This window comes from Hyperolius riggenbachi, chromosome 8 (genome assembly GCF_040937935.1).
Source record: "Hyperolius riggenbachi isolate aHypRig1 chromosome 8, aHypRig1.pri, whole genome shotgun sequence".
NCBI classification, from domain to species: Eukaryota; Metazoa; Chordata; class Amphibia; order Anura; family Hyperoliidae; genus Hyperolius; species Hyperolius riggenbachi.
The window spans coordinates 70,051,829-70,079,381 of record NC_090653.1 but is presented as its reverse complement, the minus strand read 5'-3'; the positions used below and the strand labels follow the sequence as shown (position 1 = coordinate 70,079,381).

Sequence of the window (27,553 nt, the reverse complement as noted above, 5' to 3'; positions counted from 1 at the left end):
CCTCCTGGTTTAATCAAGCTCACAGATTTAATTATTGAATCTGAAAATGTTCGCTGTAACAGTAAAAGTGCCAATAAAATACAATATTTTCCATCAAGAGATTAAACTGGTATAAAACTGAGTATTTCCTCTTTGTTCTAAAAGATTATTTACAGCATAAAATCTACTACCACAAAAAAGTGTAGCAGAACAGCATTCAAACAGTTAAACACAACACTTTGTTATTCAGTAGAAAGCTCCTTGCTTCAGTGCAACGCTTCTGGCCACATCCAAAGAGGTGATAGCATCATCTTTTGTTTACATTACTTTGTCAGATACATTTAGTAAACATTAGCAAACCGCCTGAACTGAGCTGTACGAAGCTGAGAATCAGAAAGAGCTGAGAAGTGATCACTAGATAGATTTTAATAAATAAATACAGTAGCTATGCAATAAAATGCAATGGCAGCTTTCAGAGCAGATAAACTGTACTTTGGCAATTTGCAATTTGTAAACAGACAATATTACTTGTGCACAAATGCAAATAGGATAACTGTATGGGTAGTAAAAAGTAGGAAAACACTTTTTTATTGAATGTTATGCCAGAGTTTTATCCCACTTTGAGCAATCAATGTATTGCGGTTGATCGAAATTGTATTGATTAGCGACCCACACACTGCAATGGAGGTACTGGAGATTCTCCTACACGAATTGATCTGATCAATGTTGTGCCTCCATGCTCTGAAAGCCAAAATCAATTCTGTTCCATTGAGTACGTTTGTTGACTCACATACAGATATTGGCCAATTTCCATCGATCAAGCAGAATGAAGTATAACCAATCCTCAATAAAAAGACTGAATCGAACGGTCGATTGAAACAGGAAAGTCAAGTAATGTATGGCCACATTTAGCAGATTTGCCAGCTGTGAGCCTACGGTATCTGGTAGATGCAAATGTCTTATACAAATGATATGTCTTGCCTATTTGACTATTAATGAAATCTGCTTCATCTAACGGCAGAAACTGGTAAACCGTCCCAAGTTAAGATTCTCGCTTTGACAAATTTGCCTGTTAGGACCACATCAATGTTTTGCCGGTTTCTAAATGTTGGACAGCAATATAGAACATTACAGGTTGTCATTGCTACGTGTGTTGCAAACTGGGTAATTGTATAAAATAAAAACACATATGGTAAAGACCACTGACAAACATTCAGGAGGACATGAATGTGTAGACACAATAATCTTAGAGTACTAGATCACAGAAGGAAACATCCCCAGACATGATTATTGTATACTCAGAAAGGTTAGAAAAGGGAAGATCAATGAAATGCTGGTTGCAGACAATACAAAATATGTTCTATAGTGACCACTACCAGGCCATATGGATGCCAACCCGACCTAAGAAGCCACCAGCTGCCCCCCAACGTCCTACCAGAAAAGGGACCAGATCTGTCCGTGGGGACATCTGCCCAAGGCCCCAGAAGGGAGCCTACGTGTCAGCATCCCGTCTAGAGAGATAAACACTAATTGGTCCCGGCATGTCATCTCGGGATTAAGTCGACACACAGAGCACACGAGCCAGGGTGGGCACAGTAGCAATGTCACCTCCATGGTAGACCTCTCGCCCTCCCCTTCACCAGTCCACCCACTGCCACACGCCTCATATTAACCAGTGAAATTCACACAAAGCTCCATGACATCACAACGCGTCCGGCTTAAAGATGGTCACCCAACTATCTTTGGTGATCCTTATTTTCTACTGATGCCCACATCTTCCAGCTTCCTCCAGTGTTATCCTGAGCAAGACACCCATCTCTACCTGCGTTCCTTGTTGCCCGTCTGCTGTGCTCTGCTCCGAGGTAAGTCTCCGAATCTCATTCCTCTTCCAGTTTTCTATCCGCAGGATATCTGATCCAGATTTAAAATAGAGAGGTTTAGCCATCCTGATAAAATTATGACTAATGATTTAAAGTCCTTACCCCGATAATACAGCTCTGCTCCTCTGATCTAGATTAACTTCTTTATGTTGGGGTCAACAGCTCGGGAAATAAACACAGCACAAGGGTCTCTTTATCCAGATACATCTTTTTCACACTAACGTTCACTTATTCTGCAGTATCCTGCAAGAAGATATTTCAACGACAAAACAATTGAACTTCAAAGAACTTGCATCACACAGATGAACAGACAGAGGAAAAGACACAGAACTACAGATAGACACATACAAGAGACAAGGATCCATAGAGATAGATAGATAGATAGATAGATAGATAGATAGATAGATAATTTTACTTACATGCTGATTTCTAAAGCCTTTGGATGCCTGTGAGTTTTACACACTACAATTTCAAGAACTGGAAAAGAGCAAAAACGAAAAAGAATGAAAATCAGAATTACATATTTTTCATCAGCTTCTTGTCTCTCAATCCCAGTTAAGTTTACATACTGAGTGTTAGCTCTTCAACCAAGTTAGAACTTTGAGAACTTAAAGTAGTTAATATAAATATACATTTTCATTTTCTTACCGTCATGCAAAACAAACATGCATTTGCAGATGTACAAACACAAATGTTGTTAAACATTAAATTATTAAATGTACTATAATAAAAAATAAAAATTAAATATATAGATATTCATTATATATAAATAATATATATCTATATAAATAAAGAATATATATATATATATATATATATATATATATATATATATATATACATATATATATATATATATATATATATATTACAAGAACACAGCACCTATGCTTGCTTGCGCACACTGTATATATGGTATAGACATTTTGACATCAGCTGTGAATTACTGACAAATAATTATTTTCATCGCTCCAACATGTCCTTTCCTATCGTCAAGAGTTTTATTGGAATTTTTGTTTTTTTAACTCATACTCGCCAAAGCCCTAACATGTTTCTAACAAAGGACGTGGTGTGTTTTTAAAAGCACAAACTGCCTGTGGTACCAAATCTGTCATTAAAACACCCTCCCACTGCGGAAATTTCATTAGTTTTCACAGCTCTGTCTTGGAAAACCCAACACTTTTCTTCTCTCCTCTCACCACCATCACTGAAGACGTTATTATTCTTACTGTTAAACCCTCTCCTTAGCCGCCAGGAGCAAGTTACCTTGTCTTGTATGTAAGTGTCAATTCTGCTGTATTTGTTTAAGCTACATGATATGTGTTTGAATATGAAACCCATAAGCAATGTGACCAATGTGAAAATTGCTTTTGGAAATGGTGGGTTTGGCCTACTTTTTTTTACTGATCTCAGATGATTCTCTTTATGAGATCAAAAAAGTAGCAGTGTTCTCGCCCTGCTAGGGCTCCATGATTTCGTAGACTGGTTGCACAGCAAGGAGATGGTGGAAAGTTGAATTTTATGAGATCTATCTAGCGTAACAATGCAGATAAATTCCTAAACTCCCCTCTCTGTTGTGTCAGAATAAAACCTTCCCTAGACCACTTCCTACAGGTGACCCAAGTTATGTGCTGTAATAGAGCTGCAGCAGTGAGTGGTTTGAGGTGCAATTGGGTTGAAGTTGATGGACGCATGACTTTTTTCATCCTAGATAACTATGTCCAGGAATAGTGATAAACTCAGTTACGAGTCAGATGCAGTGTTCACTGTTGTACTGATCAGTAATTTCAAGTTAAAATGGAGGGCAGGTTCTTGTACTGCCATTGCCATGTATACCAAAATCAATTTCGAGTACGTCAAACGGCATACTCTGCGAATAAAGTCGATTCTAATTCTGAAGTGATCATCTTGTAAATATTTAGTACCTAGCTTGTTTTTTCTTACTCTTGGGCTTCTGATATTTTAGATATATCTTGCAGCGGTAGTAAACAATTAAGTTTGTCGTGACAGACAGCTCACAATGCTAGATGGATGTATAACATGGGTGCAATATCTTATCAGAGACGTACTGCACAATTGATGAATCTCCTGTCTCTTGTTACAGATATTGTTTATTTGTTGTTTATTTAATTGTTTGTTGTTGTCCATCTTTCGAGTCATGTAATGCACGGATGATGTTAATATCTCACAGCCATATGGGGGATATATATGAAGAATGATAAAGGCTCAAGTTCAAGTTCTTAAAGTTAAAGTTGCATGGTTGGCCAATGCTTCAGGGTAGATGTTTCCCCTCACTTATAGTCGTAAGTAGGTCATAAATATCAGGAGATGGTTGGATTCCTATTATCTGACTATGCTGCTAACAGCACGGCCCAGTTTAATGCCTCTGTGCTTACAGAGGATGGAGAGAGGAGAGGGCAGATTGCAGCACCAAGAGAAAGCAATAGCAACCAGGCAAAGTACCCCAAATCTTGATTCTACATGACTACATCTAACCCATTGTATCTGCAGATCACCTACAGACATGAGATTTTCACCCAGTCTATGTAGACTGCCAGCTGTCGTCTCATGTCTGTATGCTATGGATGGTACTAGTACATTTTCAGCTTTTCTTATCTCTATGGGTGAGCACTCTCGCCTTGCAGCGCTGGGTCCCCAGTTCACATCCCAGCGAGGGCATTATCTGCATGGAGTTTGTATATTCTCCCTGTGTCTGTGTGGGTTTCCTCCTGGTATTCAGGTTTCCTTCCACATCCCAAAAAAAACCATACAGATATGTTAATTGGCTTCCCCCTAAATTGGCCCTAGAGTACGATACATACACTACACGTTACATGCATAGACAAGGTAGAGATTTGATTGTTAGCCCATCTGAGGGACAGTTAACTGACAAGACAATATACTCTGTACAGCGCTGCGGAAGATGTCAGCGCTACATAAATACTAAATAATAAAAATCTCTATCATAACCTGAGATCTTTTGGTTGGTGTGTTATCTGCAGTTGCCCATGGCACAGATATATATATGAGGTATAGTTCAGCTGAAAACATGTCTATGGCCATGTTTCAAACTGGTCCCACTCAAATCCAGCCATTGGAAGCCTGAACAACACTGTGCCTGAAAAGTAATGTACCCTTTCCTACTACATGCACTCTGATCCATATCTTGGAATGCATGCGTTTGGTGAGGATTCTCTGATCGCGAGCGCCCCTTATTAGAATGGACATTGTAGTGTCCATTGTCCACTAATGCAATTTCATTTTTGCCCTTATACACACAACCTGTATTTTTTATGCATGAACTGTTGGAAAACTGCAAACGCAATCACAGTGTGAAAACAACCGACTGGACAAATATAGGGCAGAAAAAATAAAACCCTGGCTCATATGCAATTCACTTTTCTCCTGAGTTTTCTCATAGGTGATATTTTTAAACTTGTCAATAAAATGCCTTTTAATCCCCCAGCAAACAAGAAAATACAATAATTTTGACCGGACTTTTTTACCTACTTTTTGGTCCTTTTTCAATTGCAGAGTGCTGAAAAGTTACTTTAAAGAGAAAATGAAAAATGATCTCCTAGGAGAAAACTCAGGAGAAAAAAAGTTAATAGCATATGGGCCTGCAAGTGATTTACTGCAAGTGATTTACTAAACGCAATATGCAGCCGAGAGCCATAAAAGGTGAAGCTGTGTTCACGTCTAATTATTTGACATGAAAACAAGAATCTATTTCTCTCTACCCTTTCGGGTGCTGGGAGTCAACACAGCATTGGTTCCCTACACATTGCCTTTAATATATCACCCCAATGAGCACAGATATCCCCATAGTGTACATCCACATGCTGCTTACAGTCACCTCAGGGTGCTTTCACCTTGCATTTGCTGCAGTGCAGCGCAGCAGACAATTATTATTATTTAGTATTTATATAGCGCTGACATCTTCCTTAGTCCTGTACAGAGTATAGTGTATATAGTCATATTTCTAACTGTCCCCCAGGGGGGCTCACGGTCTAATCCCTACCATACCTCTATGTCCATTGTAGTCTAGGGCCAATTTTAGGAGGAAGCCAATTAATTTCTGCATGTTTTTATGAATGTGGGAGAAAAACAAGGTGTCCAAAGGAAACCCACACAGGCTTGGGGAGAATATACAAACTTTGTGCAGATAGTGCCCCAGCTGGGATTTGAACTGGGGACCCAGCATTGCAAGGCAAGAGTGCTACAACACACTATGCTACCATGCTGCCCTATACAATCATATTGCAACAATACGCTCACATCCGCACCTTGGTGGTGTGGCGGATTCCGTCAGAATGCTGTGCATTTACTGGATGACTCATACATTTACAGTTGCAATGAAGAATGCAACTGTATGTTTCACGGTGTGTGTCGCATCACTCTCGTAATGCACAATGCGATTTTTCAACATCGTTGCACACGCAACGTGCATAGGGTGAAAGCAGCCTTGCAGTCATTCCTAAAGGGTGAAAAGTCCTTGTTTCCCCCGACAGCTCTGCAAGGCACCATTCATCTCCTGCAGGATGAGGAAAGTGAAGGGTTAACCATTCAGGACCCCAGGACAAGTCTCCTTTATGCCTGCTCATTAATCCCAATGTGATCTGTATTACTCAGCCCATTAACCCTGCAGGGACCACACAGCGCAGGTGACGGTCACACTCTAGACTCCGCTGAGCGGGGTCACTATGGCCCTGAGACCACCTGGTACTTGGATCACAGTTGTTAAACATGCCTGTTCTGTTGTGCTTTCTTGCAGAGTCCAGCAAGCCTGCCAGCTCTACTGACTGAAGAAGGACTGTATGAGGTAAGTGAGACTATTGGTCAAGAGATCCCATTCCTACACATCCCAGGAGACAATGCAGTTTATTTAATAAGGTTGGAGAGCACTGGAGGACATAAGTGGACCATAAAACCTAGACTGGGAAACATTGTCTGGTATTAGGAGAAAAACATTAGCATCCCTGACCTGGGTTGTGTCAGAATATAGCCAAGGTTGCCCGAAAGGGATAGTGCATTATGGATTGGTCTAATGCAGTCACATGCAAACACCCAAAGCAAGAATGTATCTGGAATAAATTCTAGATTTATATAGGAAAATGATAACCTCTAGCAGTGGCTGGAAAGTGTACTGGTTAAGGGCACTGCCTCTGACACAGGAGACCTAGGTTTGAATCTCCTGTTCGGTAAGGAGGCCTTGGGCAACACTCCCTAACATTGCTACTGCCTATAGAGCGCACCCTAGTGACTGCAGCTCTGGCGCTTTGAGTCCGCCAGGAGAAAAGCGCAATATAAATGTTTCGTGTTTGTTACCTCTGGAAACTTTTCAGCAAGCCTCGCTGGGTCGAGAAATTATCAAAGTTGTTTACGCTTAACCTAACAGCTAGTTGTTTTAAAAATTCTGCACCATATTGCTGGATGCTCACCTGCTTTCTCAACCATTCTCCAGCGTTAGTAAATCGTAGCATAATCTTATCACGTAATTTCAATGTTTAGTGTGTGCTTCCTGTCTCTTAGTGGGTGAGATATTGATGCACGTGTGCAGTGAGGAAGAGTAATTATTAGACATCCAATGAGATGCAGAGAAATATATTATTACTGTTTAGTATTATTACTGTTATTACTATTACTACCGTTTAATTATTATTACTGTTAGTATTTATATAGCACCAAAATCTTCCACAGTGCAGTACACAGTATATTGTCTTGTCACTGTAGTGTATGTATCGTAGTCTAGGGCCAATTTTAGGGGAAAGCCAATTAACTTATCTTTATGTTTTTGGCTTGTGGGAGGAAACCGGAGTGCCCAGAGGAAACCCACACAGACATGGCGAACTCCATGCCCTGGCTGGGACTTGAACCGGGGACCCAGCGCTGCAAGGCAAGAGTGCTAACCGCTAAGCCGAAACTGTGGTCGGGGTGTCTCAGCACCCTGTAGGAAAGACACAGGAGACAAAAGAACGGGAGCCCAGTAGTGCAATATGTTATGATTCACAAATGGAAAAATAAATAGGAATGCTACTCACAAAGGAGGGTTGCAGGGGGGGGCAACCGACCACAGGAAGCAGGTGGAGACAATGAACCCGACTCCACTTGGGGTGGTCCTGGCCAGGACCTGGGGGTGGTCGCACTCTTAGGAAAAAGGGGGACAGACCTCCACCGAGGTTTGGGCCACCGCTAGTCTGTCACCACCCCTCGGACGGAGAGAGTACGGGGGTATACTAAGCACAATTGGGGGAAAGAGGCACCCTGGTTGGATAAAAGCATCTAAAATCAGTTTAAAAACGACAAAAGGTATGAGGTAGCTTACCTCAATCAAGAGATCAAAAAGAGAAATGGACAAGCACCATCAAATGATAAAGTAGGCTAATGAGTATATAATAATAATAATTACTGTACAACACTAAAGAGAGAAAGGACTGGCCCTGCAAGAACCGCACCACATATACTTTGTAGAAAAATACAAAAAAGCCTTTATTGTACCAACTAGTACAATAAAGGCTTTTTTGTATTTTTCTACAAAGTATATGTGGTGCGGTTCTTGCAGGGCCAGTCCTTTCTCTCTTTAGTGTTGTAGCTTACCTCAATGACGAAATCTCTGTAATTTATACAAAAGATTTTTTATTTAGCACAGGCAACGCGTTTCGCGTGTCTAAGCCCGCTTCCTCAGGCCAATAGCAGTGCAAAAAAGAAAATAGTCCATATGGCAAAGGGAGCCTCTACTTTTGTCGTTTTTAAACTAATTTTAGATGCTTTTATCCAACCAGGGCACCTCTTTCCCCCAATTGTAACCACTAAGCCACTGTGCTAATACTGGCAATACACAGTTTTTTTGGCAGATTTACTGGACAATCGATTTTCAAATTGTTTTTCCGATCGTCTTCAGACCTGTCGGAAATTATCTAAAGAGCCATCTATCTACCAAAAAAACTCATTGGGCTTGATTCACTATGACAAATAGCATGCCTTATCAAAGTTAACACGCCTTATAAGTGTAGCAAAGTGAACGCAACGAACCCGCAGGGGCTCAGGGCAGGACAAGTGGAGTGCCAACTAGCAGGCATAAGTTCGTAGTGCTCGCTATGCTACTCTGATAAGGCGTGCTAACTTTGATAAGGCGTGCTAACTTTGATAAGGCGTGCTATTTGTCTAAGTGAATCAATCCCCTTGTGTATTATCTATTTATCTATCTATCTATCTATCTATCTATCTATCTATCTATCTATCTATCTATCTATCGCACAAACTTTACTCATAAATTCATTCACTTTATCATTTTCACTTTCTCTAGATAATATTTTGTCAGCACACATCCAGTGAAGAGAGAGAGAGAGTAAAATATGGATGTACTGTAATTTCTCCTAAGTGAGATATTCAAACTTCTCAATAAAATGATTTTTAAGCCACCCAGAAGCAAGAAAATACTCCAAATAATTTGAATAGAACTTTTCTAAGATAAGATGTATCTCCTAAGTGAAAACTCCAATAAAAAAAAAAACAGAAAGAAAAATTAACTGTATAAGGCCCAAAGGGCCCATATGTAATTAACCTTTTCTCCTGAGTTTTCTCCTAGGAGATAATGTTTCAACTTCGTTTTAAAATAACTTTTCAGCACTTTGCAATTGAAAAAGTGCCAAAAATTATTTTAAATATTTTCTAACCTGCTGGTGGTTTAAAGGGCATTTTATTAACAATTTGTGAAAATATAACTTGAAAACTCAGGAGAAAAAGTGACTTGCATAAGGGCCGAGGTGAGAAAAAGCTAAGGGCCCTGATCCACATATTTTTTACTTGTTATAATTTCTTATATTTTTCTCACCTTATCTTTCCGACACTTTTTGTAAGTTATAGCAAGCAAAAAAGGACTCCAAAAAGTTGTTTGGAATTGACTTAAGCCCATTATGAATTTGCCTCCCTTTCTTTCTACCTTTTTTATTATATTTTTAATTTTATTTATTCAATTATTTTGCTTGCTAGCTGGCTGCTGAAAAGATTTTATAATAATAAAGTGAGAAGAGATAAGAGTCGATCATTCATAAAAAAAACAACAACTTTAGTGCATCAGGGTCTGTCTTTCTGTCTATTCATATCCTGTCCTAATTAAGTCATGTAAATATGTGTAATGCCCCATAACTAGGCGTGCAGACAGACATAAGGTTGTTGCTGTAACAGCTGGGGATGGTCAATTCTTCTCTTTAATTATCAGGGACAAACTGCTCAGCACTAATAATTTGGGATGGTCTTTTGTCTGTCATTTCACTGCTACTCCTCCCAAAGACTTCCACGTTAATCTTCTGCAGAGATGTAGCTCTGCTGAGTGACTTGTAGAACGTGTTCTGATGATAAGGGAGGGCTTTTCTGTAATGCTAACTTAAGACACTACAAGAGGTAAAGCAAGCAAACTGCAGTTACCAATAGCAACCAATTAAAGTGCATCCGCCCTCAGAAATATGCATACAGACATCAATGTAAAGTGATTATACTTTGCAATCATATCAACCTAGCAGGAAAAGTCTGTAAAAGAAACCACACCATGTAAACTCTTTATTATATTGTGTTGACTAATAAGTGTCTGTTCCAAAAAGAAAAAAAAATCCAAAACTGTCAAAAATTCTAATTAAATTTCCACCCCCCAACAACCATAAAAATTCACTTTCCTTTGCACAACTGAGGTTGCTCAAATTCTAGCAGACTGACAATCCCATTTAGTGTTTACTGCTACAAACACATTGTTATGACTGGTATTTGCATATGCAAACGAAAACAAGGTAACAGCTGCTAAATCCTTTGCAATGTACACAATTGACCTGAACACTACTGTTGTTTATCAACAAACACAGCATTTCACACTAAAATAAGCATATCGTTTTCCTTATCGAAATTTTAATAAATACTTTAAAAAGACACAGTAGCTATTAGATAAGAGTGCAAAGGAAAAAAAATAAAAATACATCATAGAAGGGACACAAAAAAGTAAAAACTATAAAAACTGTATAAAACAAAAAGATAATGAACAAACAATTTGTTTAAACATTTTTAAAGAGCCATAAAAAAAATGGAAACAGGAATAAAAACAAAAATCTGAAATATTTCTGTTTGACAGTTTAAAAAGAAAATTTAATACATTTATTTATCAGAGGACTTATTATTTTTATTTTGGACGTATGTCTTTTTTCAACCAAAATAAAAATAATAAGTCCTCTGATACCATTTTTTTTCTTTAGAAAACATACACAGTAGCAAATATTGCAAAAACTGAATTTCATGTGAAGATGAACAGCAACTGTGAACTGTATATATTATTACAAATGACTTTTGTGTAGCCTAGCATAGGGGGTTTGCGATAATGGATCATAACCTTCTGTGTCCATTACACAAATCCCTATCAGATCCTTCAAGACAATGACTCCTGTACAATGGGAAGTAATTAACTAAGTGCAGGTGTTAATGACTGTATTTAAATCCTAGAAAACATTATCTGAACAGAATGGGCAGCAAACTGCACACTTATGGAATGGGTGAGATATATCTGTAAAGATAATCTTTAAGTTAATACTGTTGTACTGTAAAAAGTAACAACATTAACTAAAAAAACAAATAAATTCAAGTGACTGCAAAGGGATATCATAAAGGATGTAAAAGTCAGTTAAAAGGTAATAGTTCTAATTTAGAATCTTAATAAATTGATAAAGAATATAAAAAGATTGCTTAAATTCTAACAGAAAATTAATTAAAGTATATTTAAAAAAGTATTATAAATACTAATCTATATTGATTTTTGGTTATGTTTCAACAGTTATTATTGCGGTGCATTTTATAAATTACAAATTAATTGAAAGAAATTACATTTTAAATAATCTTTTTAATATACATACATATATATATATATATATAATATATTCATTAGGCAGCAAGTAAAAAAAGTAATAAAATAATATATATTTAGCTGTAATTAGCTGAAGGCTAAAAAAAAAAAAAAAGTGGTCTCATTTTTAGTAAATTTCATAAGATGATGATGATAAAAATTATGAATATTATTCAGTGTATTTTATTCAATATAATTTATAGACCAGTTAAGATATTAGCTATTTTCTCACTTAAACGCTTTATTCATTAAGTATACAACTAGTCAGAATATCAATAATACAGAAAGAGAGCGGAGAACGAGCAGCAAATAATGAGACTTGAGTACCCATTCACTAATATCAAGTGCAATTACAGTTCTTGAAATTAGACCAGTAGGTTAGCCGATGGCACTCAATGCACAACTAAATTATTATTATTTAGTATTTATATAGCACTGACCTCATTTGCATATATTGTCTTGTCACTAACTGTCCCTCAGAAGGGCTCACAATCTAATCCCTACCATAGCCATATGTCTAGGGCCAATTGTAGGGGTAGCCAATTAACATATCTGTATATTTTTGGGCTATGGGAGGAAAACAGACTACCCAGAGGAAACCCATGCAGAGATAGGGAGAATACACAAACTCCATGCAGACAGTGCCCGGGCTGGGATTAGAACCAGTGACCCAGCGCTGCAAGGCAAGAGTGCTAACCACTATGCCACCTTGCTGCCCATAAACTTTCCTTTCAGTCAGCTAGTGATGAGCAAGTTGCTGGACCATGTGCCAGACAGACAGGAAAAGCAAGACCACAGATATGAATTGGAAGAAGAACACCATGCTAATTGACTAATTTCAACTGTGTATTCATTTGTTATTATGGATTCCTTTAGCCTTTGATCCGCCTTCTTTACTAGAAAGATTTCTTAAAGTAGAAAGTGGTGCTTAATTTATCTTAAATGCGGTCTGTGCAGTGCCAGTTCTTCTACGAAAACTCAACTATCCCCCCCTCCTCTTGCTTACACATGGAAAATAAATGGAAAACGCCCCCTAAAATATATGTACACGCTAGAAATACGTTACAGTCCATACACAGGTCTGACGGCCACCAATAACAGTCCTATGCAAATTCCACACAAACAAAGTCTTTTATTCTTCCTTTAAAGTTTTTTTTAAGATTGCGGACAAGCATGAAAACACAATTTCCGAATTCCAAATCACAAAAAGACCACCTGACGTGTTTCCCGGCCAAAGACCGCTTCCTCAGAGGCACACAGTATACACACACATCAACAGTTGACCCACAAAAAGTATATGACCGCATTCTGGTAACAATCAAAGACAAGTGTTCACCGACGATATCCTGGACGCTAGCAAGCATCCATGAATGGCAAGAGACCAAGATATTAGGGGTGGAACAACATCACTCTGTTTTAATTGGTATTGTATGACCACCGATAACAACCGCCTCAGCCGATAGTCAGGCATGTGTTCAGTGGCCACCTACCCATGACCCTCACCTGCAAGCGATCCGCCCAGCAAATCAACTCTACCCATCGACAGCCGATCGCATTGTCTGCGCCTCTCCCCTGCCCGCTGTGTGAAGTCATGCACGCGCCCCTCTGTCGCCCCCCCCCTCCCACATAGCAACAGAACGCATTGTCAGCTACATAGCTGACATGCGCCTGTACAGGCCAGTCAGCGATGTCGCCCTAGACGGGCAACATGTGTGTATGCACTTTAAAGAGACACTGAAGTCTCAAAAAAACCCCATCTTTTTATATAACAAATGTGTTTAATATGTTTACCCTAACTAAACCGCCGCATTCCCGTCACTGTAATCTATCTAAATCCCCCCTAACTCGCCCTCCCTCTCCCCTGCAAAATCCACGACTTTGTTTTTAATGGATTTTGCTGCCTTCTACTCTTCCGTGTGAGGCAGAGCTATGAGCTGCAGCCCTGCCTCACAGGCATCTGTCAGCGGCGGATCTCCGCCTCTCCCCCGCCCCTCTCAGCGAAGGAAGACTGAGAGGGGGAGAGGCGGCGATCCGGGCAGATAGATACGCTGAGAGGCAGAGCTGCGGCTCATAGCTCTGCCTCTCACTGAAGCGCTGCCCGGATTGCCCCCAGCGAGTTCGGGGGGATTTAGATAGTGTACAGCGTCGGGAATGCGGCGGTTTAGTTAGGGCTAACATATTAAACATATTTGTTAAATAAAAAGATGGGTTTTTTTGAGACTTCAGAGTCTCTTTAAGAATGTAATTTTTGGATATCTCCAGTTAACAACTTTGCGGCCCTTATGTAATTCACCTAGGGCCATATGCATATCCTAGGAGATACGTTTTCATCTTCAATTGAAAATAACTTTCGAGCACTTTTCAACTAAAAAAGTACCAAAACGTAGGTTAAAAAGTACTATCAAAATTGTTTTGAGTATTTTCTTGCTTGCTGGTGGCTTAAAAGGCATTTTATTGACAAGTTTAAAAAATTTCACCTAGGAGAAAACTCAGGTGAAAAAGTGAATTGCATATGGGCCCTTTTTCTCCTAGGTGATATTTTCACAACTTGTCAATAAAATGCCTTCTAAGTCACCAGCAAGCAAGAAAATACTCAAGATAATTTTGATAGTACCTTTTCACCTACTTTTTGGTACTTTTATAATGGCAGAGTGCTGAAAAGATATTTTAAAGAGTGGATTAAATATTAACTCCTAGGAGAAAACTCAGGAGAAAAAGTTAATTGAAAAATGGGCCCTATATGTGCTAAAATTCTTCAAGCCACTGATGTTTAGGACCTACAGGAAACTATAGAAGAGAGTCTATTAATTGGAAGTGTAAATAACAGCATGTCCCATGAGGGAATACCCTCTCGGGCCAATAATTGACAAGATACAAGAGCTTGAGCCAATTACTTAGTATCATTGCTGCTGAGTAGTTTACTGCCGGGTTATTAACTCGTACTTATATCCAGATCTTCTCCTGCAGCTGGAAGAGCTACAGACCCCACCTCCTGGGGATACAGTCTGAAGGGGGTAATGGGAATAATTCACAATCTTCCCCAGCAGATGTGATTCTGGTGGAGAAGGCTAACACAATCCCCCATCTCTGTTTATTCAATTAGCACAGAATTAACTCAACCTCTTTGGCTGTCACTGACACCCAAACAAAAAGTGCAATCAGATATAAGATGGAAAACACCTCACGCATTTACCCTATGTTAAATAAATCCCTTTGTGTACCTTGGAACGCAATGGGGAACAATTGTCCTATCTCATTACCCCCCTGGTGAATACACAGCAAGGAGGAGCATTTGACTATCAATGGCTGTGAGACTGATTTTGTCTTTTTATGCACTGAGGACTATAGAAATTCATCTATCTGGAGGTCTCATCATCTGCATGACAAGCCAGCAGAAAATGTCATCAAAAATTGTCCCCAAAATTCCACTATCAGTTGGACTGTTAAACAGCCAAGATATTGTAGACAAGACAAGACAAGACAAAGAACATTTATATCGCACTTTTCTACTGGAGGACTCAAAACGCCAAAACTGAAGCCACAAGGGTGCGCTCAGTAGGCAGTAGCAGTGTTTGGGAGCCTTGCCCAAGGTCTCCTTATTGAATAGGTGCAGGTTTACTGAACAGAAAGAGCCGAGATTCCAACCCTGGTCTCCTGTGTCAGAGGCAGAGCGCTATCCAGCCACTTGTAGGACCTTTTGTGACCATTTCTTTACAGACAGGCAGTTATGGTAGTTTCTATTTTTTTTTTAAATATGGCCATTAAATACGTTCACACTATTCATGCTGTGTGCATTATGATAATGTGCATTAGTCACTTAGGAACATGCTGCAATGAGTCCACAATGGGTCCATTTACATCCGCACGTTGCTTCAATGGTGCCATAGCTTCCATCGCAATAGCAGACATAATACCGTGTGCTACTGGACAAATTTACACAATACACCTGAACGGTGATGAGGTACCACTCATTGCGGACGACACTCATTATTAAATCTGTTGTGCGCATATTAACGGATTCCGTTAATAAACTTACCCAAAAACAAATACATCCATAAGTTCACAGCTGTAAACTTTACTCTTTTCTAATCAACATTAGCTTGTCTAGAATGTGTAACTCAATCTTAAATTCTTGTAAAGTCTCCACCCAAAACCAAAGGCAAAAAGTGTTGGAGAATAATGGGGGAGGTGGGAAGTGGGTGGAGATTTTCAGGCAACCCATGATTTAATTAGCTAGTGGTTTGGAGGGGGAGCTTTTAAAGCAATCCTTGATCTCACCTGTACTCAGTAGGCTCAGGACATTTCTTGGACATAGGAAAGAGTTATGTAAAAATGAGGACTACCAGCTCCTGGTTTGTGGACAGCTTCATCTCTGGTTTTTGTGCTTTTCAGAAAATCCTTAAGGAGACTTTAAAGCATCTGTGATCCAGACTGTGATCCAGACTGTGGTCAAGTAAAGAAGTATTTTCTAGGGACTAACCAGTCCCCACCAACCACCAGGAAAATACAGGCCTCCTATCACCCGAGTCTTGAAATGATGTCCTACATTAAACAGCCTCACTATGCAGTGAATGGGCTGACACTAGCTGGGACAGGGATGGATCTACTGCATTCTGCAGTGGGATACCCAAGTGAGTATTCTTTTTATAATATAATAATGTTATTTTTTTATACTAAACTTTATTGTTGCATGCTATCACCTTTGTGTTCCTTGCAATGTATATCCTAGATAAAATGCAACTAGAAAGCACCATATATTTTACTATTTATTACATTTTGTTATTATCTGGCAACATTTTTGCAGCTAAAGGATTTTTTGAAGTGCAACAGATAATCAAAACCAGTAAATAGTTATTTCTTTGGATGTAATCAGGGATTTGATAACACGAGACACAGAACATTTATATTGTGCTTTTCTCCTGGCAGACAAAGCACCAGACCTAAGACATGGTCTATAGGTAGCTGCAGTATTAGAGAGTCTTGCCCAAGGACTCCTCACTGAATAGGTGCTGGCTTACTGAATGGGTAGAGATGAGATTCGAACCCCGGTCTCCTATGTCAGAGCCCTTATGGCTCTTTCACACCAGAGCCCATTTGCTGCATTTTAACGCAAAGTCGAAACTCTGTGTTAACCAAGGTGAAATAATAGTCCATAGTCTTTCATTTTACCTTTCACACCCGACGCTGTATTTCGATGCGTTGCAGTACGACGCACCCGGGAGCTTTTATTTTCCAGTCGGGGTTAATTACTACCACCGCTGATTGCGTCGCACCGCAGCATCCCGACGACACGCCGCAGGGCACATAACGTGTGCAGGAGAACGGCTCCTGCACACGTTCTAGATGTGAAAGAGCCCATAACCAGTACAGCCACTGCTCATAGTTCTTACAGATGTAGTTAAGAGACCGGTATTCTCAATAATGGCTATAATTTCATTATAAAACATGCTTCATCTTTGTATAAAGCAAAGGTAACCATAAAGACTCCAATTCAAATCACTTTTTTCTCCTAAGTTTTCTCCAAGTAGATAATTTTTCATCTTCCATTTAAAATAACAGTTCAGCATTTAGAAATTGAAAAAGTAGGTTAAAAAAAGTACTGTCAAAATGATTCTGAGTATTCTGTTGCTTGCTTGGTGGCTTAAAGGGCATTTTATTGATAAGGTGTGAAAATATCCATGCGGCAAAAGAATGTAACAGAGGCGTGCACCTTCCGTCCAAGGGTTTATTGCCAATACGTAGACAGTATGTGAATCATACAAGGCTCTTCAATGTGCAGTACTGTATACAATAATATTACAAACACGGTGGATCTTACATATCCAAACGCCGTTTCGCGTCTCCTGACGCTTGGTCACGTACAGACAAGTGGTACGAGCGTGACCGAGCGTCAGGAGACGCAAAGCGTCCGTCGCCAGCCACCCTTGTGCCCACCACCCACCTCAGACCCATCAGCGTTTGGATATGTAAGATCCACCGTGTTTGTAATATTATTGTATTCAGTACTGCACATTGAAGAGCCTTGTATGATTCACATACTGTCTACATATTGGCAATAAACCCTTGGACATAAGGTGCACGCCTCTGTTACATTCTTTTGCCGCATGGATGATCTGTTTCTTTCTTCATATTGATAGCGGAGCACACGTCCTAGAGACAACTTTACAGGCACAGTACTGCTGAAGGGTCTAAAGTGTTGCTTTAGTGTTATATGGAATGTGCTTTTTTTCTTTTTTTGTTGACAACAGGTGTGAAAATATACCCTAGGAGAAAACTTAAGGTAGCCATCTACTGACATCTAGCGATGATGGGCAGATTCAACCAAAATCTCTCTCTAATCGAATCTGATTAGAGAGAGATGTCGGCTGCCCATACACAGCAGACCGATTCCTGATCAATTTCAGCATGAAATCTCTCTCGGGAATTGTCCGAGCCTGCAGTTTGTGTATGTATGTATGTACGTAATGTGTAAATTTGCTGTAATGTGCATTTATACATTTACCTGTCCTGTGACGCAGTGTCCGTCCGTCTACCGCCACTCTTCTATTAGCTGCATACACGCTGCTGGCACATAGCACGCCGGCATGAGATGTCACACACGCGCTATGCTGGCAGCGTTTATTCGGTTAACAGGAGAGCGGCGGAAGACGGGACGGGAACCGTGTCACAAGACATGTAATGTATAAACGCACACTTACAGCACATGTACACATTACATACTTACATACACATTGCAGGAACAGCCTCGGGGGTTTCATCGCGTTTATCACTCATCCCGATATCGCTTGCCGTTACCGCTGCACAGCGGCAAGTCGCCCCAACAGCTTGCAGCATGTCTGACTGATTAATGTGACCAATTTCGCCCCGAAATTGATGACATTGTCGATCGGGCATGCACTTGGCGGCACTGATTCTCATCTGATTATAATAATTGATTCGGGTAGTCGATTTGCCACCAAATGTATGCACACCTTTAGGAGAAAAGAGTTAACTGAACTTTTCACTTGTATTTAGAAGATTCCATTATTTTTTGAAATACCTGCGAGGAACATATGAACATTGCACTTTAAATTTAAATTCCTGTCATTTTCTTGTAATAGAATGCTAACATTTTGGCTAGAAAGTTAACCCGGGATTAGCTAACTTGTTTTGGTCATCCATAGCTTGTTGTTACACCTAGATTGAGATGGATATAGAGGCTGCCATATTTATTATTTTAATGCAAGTTGGCTGGCTGTCCTTCTGATTCTTTGCCTTTAATATTTTTAGCCATAGGCCCTGTACAAGCATGCAGGTTAGATGTTTGACTAAAGTTTGATTAGACTGGCCACATGTTTCAGGTACATGATTCAGACACTACTGCAGCCTAAGAGATCAGCAGGACTGCCAGGCAACTATTATTGTTTGAAAGGAAATAAATATGGCTTCCTACATATCCCTCTAACTTCAGGTGTCCTTTACAGAAAACCTGTAACTAAAAAAAGTTCCCCTGGGGGGTACTCAACTCGGGTGGGGGAAGCCTCCGAATCCGATCGAGGCTGCCTTAATCCTCCTGTGTTCCACGGCAGTCTCATTGTACCTCTCCGAATAGTGGGGATGTAAATATTTACCTCCCGGGCACCAGCGCAGGCGCAGTATCGGCTGTCGGTCCGCTCTACAGCGCAGGAGCAAGTCTCCTGCTCCTGCGCAGTAGAGCGGGCCCGACAGAGATTGGCTATTTCTGCCTATCTCTGTGCGGAGAGCCGCAACAGCGCCCCCGCTGGAGCCGGGAAGGTAAATATATCAGCGCTTGTCAGGTTTGTCGGGGGAGGATTCCGGGATGCTTCGGGGAGCCAGTGCTGGACTGCTGCAGCTACAGGGATGGGGGAAGCCTCACTGGTACCCTAAGGGCTCCCCCTCCCGAGGTCAGTACACCCCCTGGGTATTTTCTTGTTACAGAGTCTCTTTAAGAAAACATAATGCTGGGAATACACCATGAGATTTTTGGGCAGATAGATGGTTCGGTAGATAATTTCCGACATGTCCGATCTGATTTTCGATCATTTTTCTGATCGATTTCTCATAGAAGTGAATGGAAATCAATCAGAAAAACGATTGGAGAATCGATAGGACAGTAAATCTGCTGAAAAATCTCATTGTGTATTCCCAGCATAAGACCTGTTGGTAATCACTATATAATATTCCTGATTCTAAATGCGTATTTGTCTTTTAATTGCCATAGACACTCCGAGGAAACAGAGGAGGGAGAGAACAACGTTTACTAGAGCACAGCTTGATATTTTGGAAGCCTTATTTGCTAAAACCCGTTACCCAGACATCTTCATGAGGGAGGAAGTGGCCTTAAAAATAAATCTTCCAGAATCTCGTGTTCAGGTAAGAAGCCAACAGAATTCCTTACTAGTTAATAGCGATGAGCATCTCACTTTCTCTACAGTATATAAACTAAAATGGACAAATGGCTCAGGAGGCAGCAGGTGCAGTCTAGGTGTGAGGTCTGGTGCAGACACTAAATGTTAGGCCTAGTATTATTATTATTGATTTATATAGCACATACTAAGGTCACTCAAAAGGATCCTTCAGGTGACTGTTACCTGTACAACATTCTTTTTGGGCTCTCTGCCAAGCAACCCATCCTACCTATGGAGATTGGGGGGGGGGGAGGCAGGAGAAGAGTCGGGGCAAGGTCCTCCAGCACCCAAGGCTGAGACACCAAAGTGCGCCCCTCCATCCCTCTCACCCCAGCTGTCACACACTGATTGCTATTAGACTAAGAGGCACCCCAGGGCCCCCAACACCTTAATTTCTAGTTATCTGGCTTGCAGTTACTGTCATGTATCCCCTTTTCTTATTTCTCTCTGCTTCCAACACAATAGGGGAATGATAGCTGAGTGAGTGGTGCACCCCCTCCTAAACTGCGCCCTGAGGCTGGAGCCTCTCTCGCCTCTGCCTCGGCCCGGACCTGGGCAGGAGCAAGCCTCAGTAGAAGACAATAGTAGTTGGACATGGTGCTCTGGAATCTGAGGAACCTGTAGATGTTGAGATGTTCCTGTACACACTATGGAAAGGCACCCAAAATGATCACAGAAGATCATTTGGGTTGACCTATGTTGCAGGTTTGTACGCACCCTTAGATAATGCCCAAAACTAAATCTGACTACCTTGAATTAATGCCAGCCGAAGATCATTGCCATTTGTATTGTTTTGTGGTTAATGATCCCTTATGCCTCTTAACTTTCCTGCTCCGCAGCAAAGAACATAGATGCCCATCTCAGCTGTGCATGTATCATCTTTGCTGTGGAGAGAAGATAATAGTGAGAAGCAAGAGGAGGCAGGTCACTGTGGAGGAACACTATAGGAATCAGCAGCACAAAGTTCAACCAGTACAATTTGTGGTAGATCAGGTGAACAATCTACATGTGCCTTCTGTTGATTGCTTAGTTGGTACACCACCTTGCACCAGCAGTTATTAGACAATACTTATGCTGGGAACACACAATGCAATTTCCCATTCGATCGACGGTAATCTGACAGGAAGTTGTACCGTGTGCACAAGTTCAAACTGCACCTGATCGATAAAGGGATCCATTTTCCAATGATAATTTAGCAAAATCTATCCCTTTCTCGATCGGAAACAGATCGGTCATGTCGTTAATAATCGCCTGATTCTCGTCGATTGGACTGGAAATTGCATCGTGTGTTCCCAACATTACACTAGACCAACTAGACATTTCATTAGACTAATGGCCAGCTCACAAGGTGCAATTTCCCATCAGAAAGACGAGTCAAATCGATTATTTACAACAGGTCCAACCTGATTTCCAATAGTTTCCTGATTGATTTTGTATAGAAGTGATCTGAAAATCGATCAGAAAAATTATCAGAAATAAGTTTCAACACATCTATCTTAAGGGGAAATTGCACGGTTTCTGTGCACCGGGCATAAAACATCTAACATCATAATAATAATTGTGCATGAGTAGTAGTGTTTTTTTGTGTTTCTAATAGGCACCCTTATAGACATCACAATCAAAATACAGAACCGCAATGTTGGTTCTTAGTGATGTTGATCCTAATGTTGATTGCGGTGCTGATCTAAGTTATGGTTGCATAGTGTGTGACAACCTCAAATGCAGACTGGCTGGTCACTCCTGGTTCACACTCAATCCTGGTTCAGGAGAGTGCACTAGCCAGTGTAATCCCTCAAGCAGGTTCGCTACTCCTGCTCCACACAGTGACGTACTAAATTCACAGAAGCATGCACTCCACAGGGTTGACCATACGTTCAGTTTAATGCAATGTCAATACACTGCATAGTATTTGTCCTGCTTTAAAGTGAAGGTTCTGGGTCCTATAGATCCTTCCCGTTCTCCTCACAGATCCCTCGTTACAACACTGGCTCCCCCGTAGCAGTATTCTACCAAATTGGTCAAATACTGCTTTCTGCTGCTGAAGGAGGACTTCCGAACCCTCCTCCGGCAGGTTATTCAAACGGAGAAGCCAGCACTGCAACGAGGGGACCGAGAGAAAAGTGGGAAGGCTCTATAGGTCCCAGAGCTTTCCCTCTCTTTAGTTAAGTATCTTTTTTTGTTTTCAAATTCTCTTAGCTTTAAAGGTTACCTGTAGCCACCTAAAAAAAAAGTTGCATACTCACCTAAAAAGCAGGAAGGCTCTAGACCCCTTAGAGCCTTACCGGTCCTCTCTGCGTCCCCTCATTCCACCGCCAGGCCCCTGTTGCAGCAATCCGCCTATTATGATGAAGAAGCCTTCTGGTGTCCTTGGAAGGCTTTGGAAGTTGAGCGTCTCTGTACTGCGCACGCTGCCCTTGGACAACCCTCCCCCCCTTCCTCCCCCACACTCTAAACGCGGTTTTCTAAAAAATGGATATGTTCGATCAAATTTTTGAATCAACATGGATTGGGCTGCTCTAGTATTAAGGTGCCAGTCTTGATTGTACAATTTTTTTCCACTTCTTTGTAATATGTGAGATTACCGGTACCTAAAGTATCCATACAAAGTATATTCACTCAGTTTACCCTTCTACTGCATATATTTGGTAAGATTGTACAATTAAGAATGTATCACTGATGGGCACATTTAAAATTTTTTTGTTAGATATACTTTTTATAAAATCAAAAATCTAATCTATTACAATACAATTGTACAGTGTATGGTATCCTAAATCTATTATACAGTAACATTCTCTTTCAACTTTAGTTTGCAACTTCTAAAACTTTTTTTTGTGGGAATCCTGTTAGATACCCATATTCCACCTCTCTCCATTTATATCATTGGCTCAGTAGTCTACACAAAGCAAGATGTAAAAGGGAGCTGTGCCTATTATGTTTGGAGATTTAGGGGGATGTCTATCTATGTTTGGAGATTTAAGGGGCACTCTGCTTAGTTATGTTTGTAGATTTTAGGGAGGGACCCTGCCTAATTATGATTTTGGGAGATCTCTGCCTAATTATGATTTTGGTGGGACATGTTATGTTTCAGGGAATTATGTGAGGAACATGCCTAATTGCCTAATTATGCATTTTGTGGGGAGGAGGCACTGCCTGATTGTTTGTTGTTATTTTTCAATTTTTTTTTGTGGGGGAAAACTTAGTCTTTTTGTGTTGGGGACTGAAATGCAACCTAAGGGCATGGGCACGCTGTCACGTTGCTGAACATGTTCTGACAATGCACTACTGCATGCATTTTGTGCACAATGCAGAGCTTTCGCATTCAGTATAGTTGAACACAGCTCTGCAGTGGAGAGCAACACAGGTGCTGTGCGTTTTTATGTAAAAGCATGGCCACCTGCATTGCAGAAAAATGTGATGGTGTGCCTTATCATCTTGACTGAGGTTGCAACCCAATCTTTTTTTTTTTTCTAGGGGTACACAATGTGATGTTTTGCACACACACTGCTGAATTATGTGTTTAGGGGTAACATGGGGCCTAATTGTTATATAGGAGATCTGCCTGCTTAGATATCAATTAAGAGGAGGATGTTGTGATAAATGTCTACTTTGTTATATCTCATAAGGCAGTTTGTATGATAACAAGGGCCCCATTTTTGTATTAAAGGAGAGGGGCCTTATGCAAAGTTTTGCTGGGCAGGCCCGTTGTCTTTAAATAACACTGCTGCTAGGTTCATGTACATTGGGCTCAGCGTATGACCAATCATGACTACACTCACTTTCAAGCACCTTCCTGGTACCCTGCATCTTCCAGGATCCTAGCAACACCCCAGTAGACAATATAATTGACATAGTGACAAATGTATACTGATTAGCAACATGTACTGCAACTTACAAAATGCAAACGGTAGATGATCCTGCCCTTGCAAGCTCATATTCAAATTTAAGCCATGATAATCAGTTATACATATTTATGTATGGCGAAATAACGTTTTCCTTCATGACTTCCAGGTGTGGTTCAAAAACAGACGGGCTAAATGTCGCCAGCAACAGCAGCAGAGCAGTGGACAAGCAAAACCTCGTCCAGCCAAGAAGAAAACTTCACCTGCAAGAGAGACAAACTCTGAAGCCAGCACGAATGGCCAGTACAGTCCACCACCACCTGGCACAGCAGTGACCCCCAGTTCCACAGCTAGTGCCACAGTCTCTATCTGGAGTCCAGCCTCGATATCCCCAATCCCAGATCCTCTTTCTGCGGCCAACACTCCTTGCATGCAGAGATCGGCTGGATATCCAATGACATACAGCCAGGCCCCAGCCTACACCCAGAGTTATGGTGGATCCTCTTCATACTTTACAGGCCTGGACTGCAGTTCCTACCTATCTCCCATGCACCCACAGCTCTCTGCTCCAGGGGCAACACTGAGTCCTATTGCCACTCCCACCATGGGCAGTCATCTCAGTCAGTCTCCGGCCTCCCTTTCTGCCCAGGGTTATGGAGCTTCCAGCCTTGGCTTTACCTCTGTGGATTGCTTAGACTACAAGGACCAATCTTCCGCTTGGAAGCTCAATTTCAATGCCACTGACTGTCTTGATTACAAGGACCAAAGTTCATGGAAATTCCAAGTCTTGTAAATCAGTGTATCGTTATCAGTCCTCAATAAACCAGATTCAGTTGCATGGCTGAAGTGCAACCTTGGGTAAATAGTAGGCCAACGAAAGTTCAAAATTCTGAAAATATCACAGATATTCAGTTCCTCTACAAATCCATACTCGTCAGTATTGAGAGATTTCAATCTGAAAGATAAAAGCACTTTGGTTTTCTGTTGATCACATGTGTTCTAATGTTGGTTTTGACTTTCATTATGTGTTATGCGTAATTAACCAAAATGTTGTTAAAATCCAGTACAACCGTTACTTTTCATACTTGACCATTAGGTTGTCGATGTCGGGAGGCAGGAAGACCACAAAAGTCTCTACAGTGTACGAGGTGTCTAGAGGTGTTGGATTTTGGAAACTGAGTTCTTCTGTTCTTTCATATTTAGCGAATACTGTAGTTGTAGTTCTCCAAAGCATATTTCTTGGCCTACAAAATGTTGGTGATGCTTAAGCATGCACAATATGATTGCATATGACTTGGAAGATGGTAAAACCAATGCCAGGTGCTCACACATCAGATCTTTTTCAGATGTTTCATAGGGCATGCCATGTCACACCCATCATGAGCTATGGTTGTCCGCTGCGTACAATCCAGGAGACATTGAGGTGATCTAAAAGATCTTCCTGTCGGTGGCTACCTGAAAATATTATGGCTGTAAAAATGGTCAGTCCCTCCAACAATGTTTTTTTTCATTATGGATGGACACTGGTAGGTAGGCATAAAAGTGGCTTTTCATGCCACTTATAGATGTTGGTGGTGAAGAGATCTCTTCTCTGCCTGATTCAGCCAAGCTGTCTTTCTGCTCCTGCAAGGAGAATGAAACTCTATGGCTGTAAAGGTGCGTACACAGGATTAACTGTCCCCTGTAGGACTGGGAATTGACCCCTAGGGCAACAGACCCCAAAGCAGGTTGTTTCGGCGCTCAGTGCCGAGCACTGAAACTAGGCTATAGCAGCAATATTATACTGTGCAGGGCACGTAAGGGTAATTCAGGTTTCAGGCGATCACCTGAATTACATCTCCCTCTGAGTTGCGACAACTTGGAGGGGGAATAGTATTTAATGCTGCCAGGGATTTGAGCGGCAGCAGGGTGAGCTGTCATTTGGCTCACCCTGCGCCCAGCTCACCGGCATCGTACACACAGATCTGGGCACAAGCTCATACAGATGTGTCTCTTGACTACAGCAGAGCGACGAGTACAGTTACTATGGGAAGCAGAGGAGCGATATGGCACACAAAAGAGGGTGGAGTAAGGAGGGGAACAATGAGCTCAGCTGTCGCCGTTTGTTAAAGATCAGTTTGTTGGATCTTTAAACAACCTTGTGAGACACCTATGCAAGCGGTACATTCTCGGCCAAGACGGGCCCAAATGGCTGCCTCATCTGAGTTCCGTCTAGCGTGTGCATGTGGCTTTACTATACAATGTAGATGGGGCTTCCAACTGAGATGCAGGAATCTCTCCACCATGGTCCCTGATAGCTGTATAAAGCTGATGAACTCATCATCCAGGTGACATCTGTCAAACGCGGATATATCACTTTTGATAGGCATGCGTCCTTAAGGTGATTCCACTTGCTTCCCTAACCTTCCAATCCCGGAGGAACTGTTGCAAAATGTAACCCATGTGCAGTCATGGAAATCAGCGTCTATTTTTTAATGTATAATATTTTTAAATGCAGCCTAATTTATTTTATAAAAAGTTATAGCCTGCCCAATGCCCCTTTGTTAGGGTTTGTAACCCCCTCCCCCCCCCCACCAACCCATAACAGTTCAAATGTGTCGCTGTGTTTCCACCACTGTTACTGTGTAAAATTGTGTAGTGTTGTAATTAGTCTGTGTGTCTGCCGCTGCAAATGGTTGTTAAGAGAAGAGCTTGTTCCTGTAGATCGGTTTCGTTGTTAATTGTTATCTCAAAAACAATGTGTGAAGCATTATTAAAAATACAAGAAACTATCCCTGTGTGTTTATTGTGTAGAATACTGTTGATGATGTTAATAGCACTTAATACTACACAAACGCCTTGCCAGCTGATTACTCCCCACATGCAGAATCATCAGTTATCATTAGAGATGGTCAATAAGTTGCTAATAATTCCAGCTTTGGATTGTCAATTTAAAGTATACCTGTAGGGAAAAAAATGCCCCTATGGGGTACTCAACTCGGGAGGGGGAAGCTTGTGGGTCCTCGAGAGGCTTCCCTCATCCTCCAAGCCAGCAATGGGAGCCTTGAAAAGGCGCTTGTCAATGGCTCATGTATAGGCAGTAGCATGGACCAGCTTGGGCTCTTGGGGAAAAAGCCAAGCCTGATGGTACCCAGGCTACTGCGCATGCACTACCCATCCTGCATAGCATAGCACGGACCCGATTGGGCTTGGCCTTTTCCACCAAAGCCCAATAGGGCCCATGCTACTGCACATGCAAGAGCCATCTGAGCCTGCACAGCATGGACCTGATCGGTCTTGGCTTTTTTCCACCAGAGCCCAATCGGACCCCATGCTACTGTGCATGCGAGAGCTGCCTGACCCTGCATAGCACGGACCCGATCTGGCTTGGCTTTTTCTACTAGAGCCCAATCGGGCCCCATGCTACTGCACACGTGCGAGCAGTCTGAACCAGCATAGTACAGACCCGATTGGGCTTGGCTTTTTCCACTAGAGCCCATGATACTGTGCATGCTCGAGCCATCTGAGCCTGCATAGCATGGACCGGATCGGGCTTGGCTTCTTCCACCTGAGTCCAATCGGGCCCCA

At 41.3% G+C, this 27,553-nt stretch overlaps 1 protein-coding gene and 1 long non-coding RNA gene across 5 annotated transcripts in view; one reads left to right on the top strand and one right to left on the bottom strand.

Annotated features, from left to right (window-relative positions):
* LOC137528900 (uncharacterized) overlaps positions 1-27,553 on the bottom strand; it is a 176,014-nt gene that overhangs the window by 69,846 nt on the left and 78,615 nt on the right. For all 3 annotated transcript variants that reach the window (XR_011023494.1, XR_011023495.1, XR_011023496.1), the window contains 3 exons: positions 2,279-2,336; positions 1,962-2,102; positions 1,802-1,890 (listed from right to left, as the gene is read on the bottom strand). This is a non-coding gene — a long non-coding RNA (uncharacterized lncRNA). The remainder of the gene's footprint in view (positions 1-1,801; positions 1,891-1,961; positions 2,103-2,278; positions 2,337-27,553) is intronic.
* On the top strand, positions 1,574-26,757 carry LOC137528899 (homeobox protein otx5). 2 transcript variants are annotated; one of them, XM_068250649.1, is made up of 5 exons: positions 1,574-1,841; positions 6,634-6,681; positions 16,132-16,370; positions 19,961-20,112; positions 24,156-26,757. In XM_068250649.1, the coding sequence occupies exons 3-5, from the start codon at positions 16,274-16,276 to the stop codon at positions 24,777-24,779; spliced, it is 873 nt and encodes a 290-aa protein (XP_068106750.1). In that variant the 5' UTR covers positions 1,574-1,841; positions 6,634-6,681; positions 16,132-16,273; the 3' UTR covers positions 24,780-26,757. The 2 variants fall into 2 exon arrangements, with proteins under 2 accessions (XP_068106750.1, XP_068106751.1); XM_068250650.1 differs by lacking the exon at positions 1,574-1,841 and adding an exon at positions 2,834-3,137.

Coding starts and splice junctions, on each gene's coding strand:
- LOC137528899 (XM_068250649.1), top strand. CDS start 16,274: ATGATGTCCTACATTAAACAGCCTCACTATGCAGTGAATGGGCTGACA. Junction 16,371..19,960: donor TTCTGCAGTGGGATACCCAA/GTGAGTATTCTT, acceptor TAATTGCCATAG/ACACTCCGAGGAAACAGAGG. Junction 20,113..24,155: donor TTCCAGAATCTCGTGTTCAG/GTAAGAAGCCAA, acceptor CATGACTTCCAG/GTGTGGTTCAAAAACAGACG.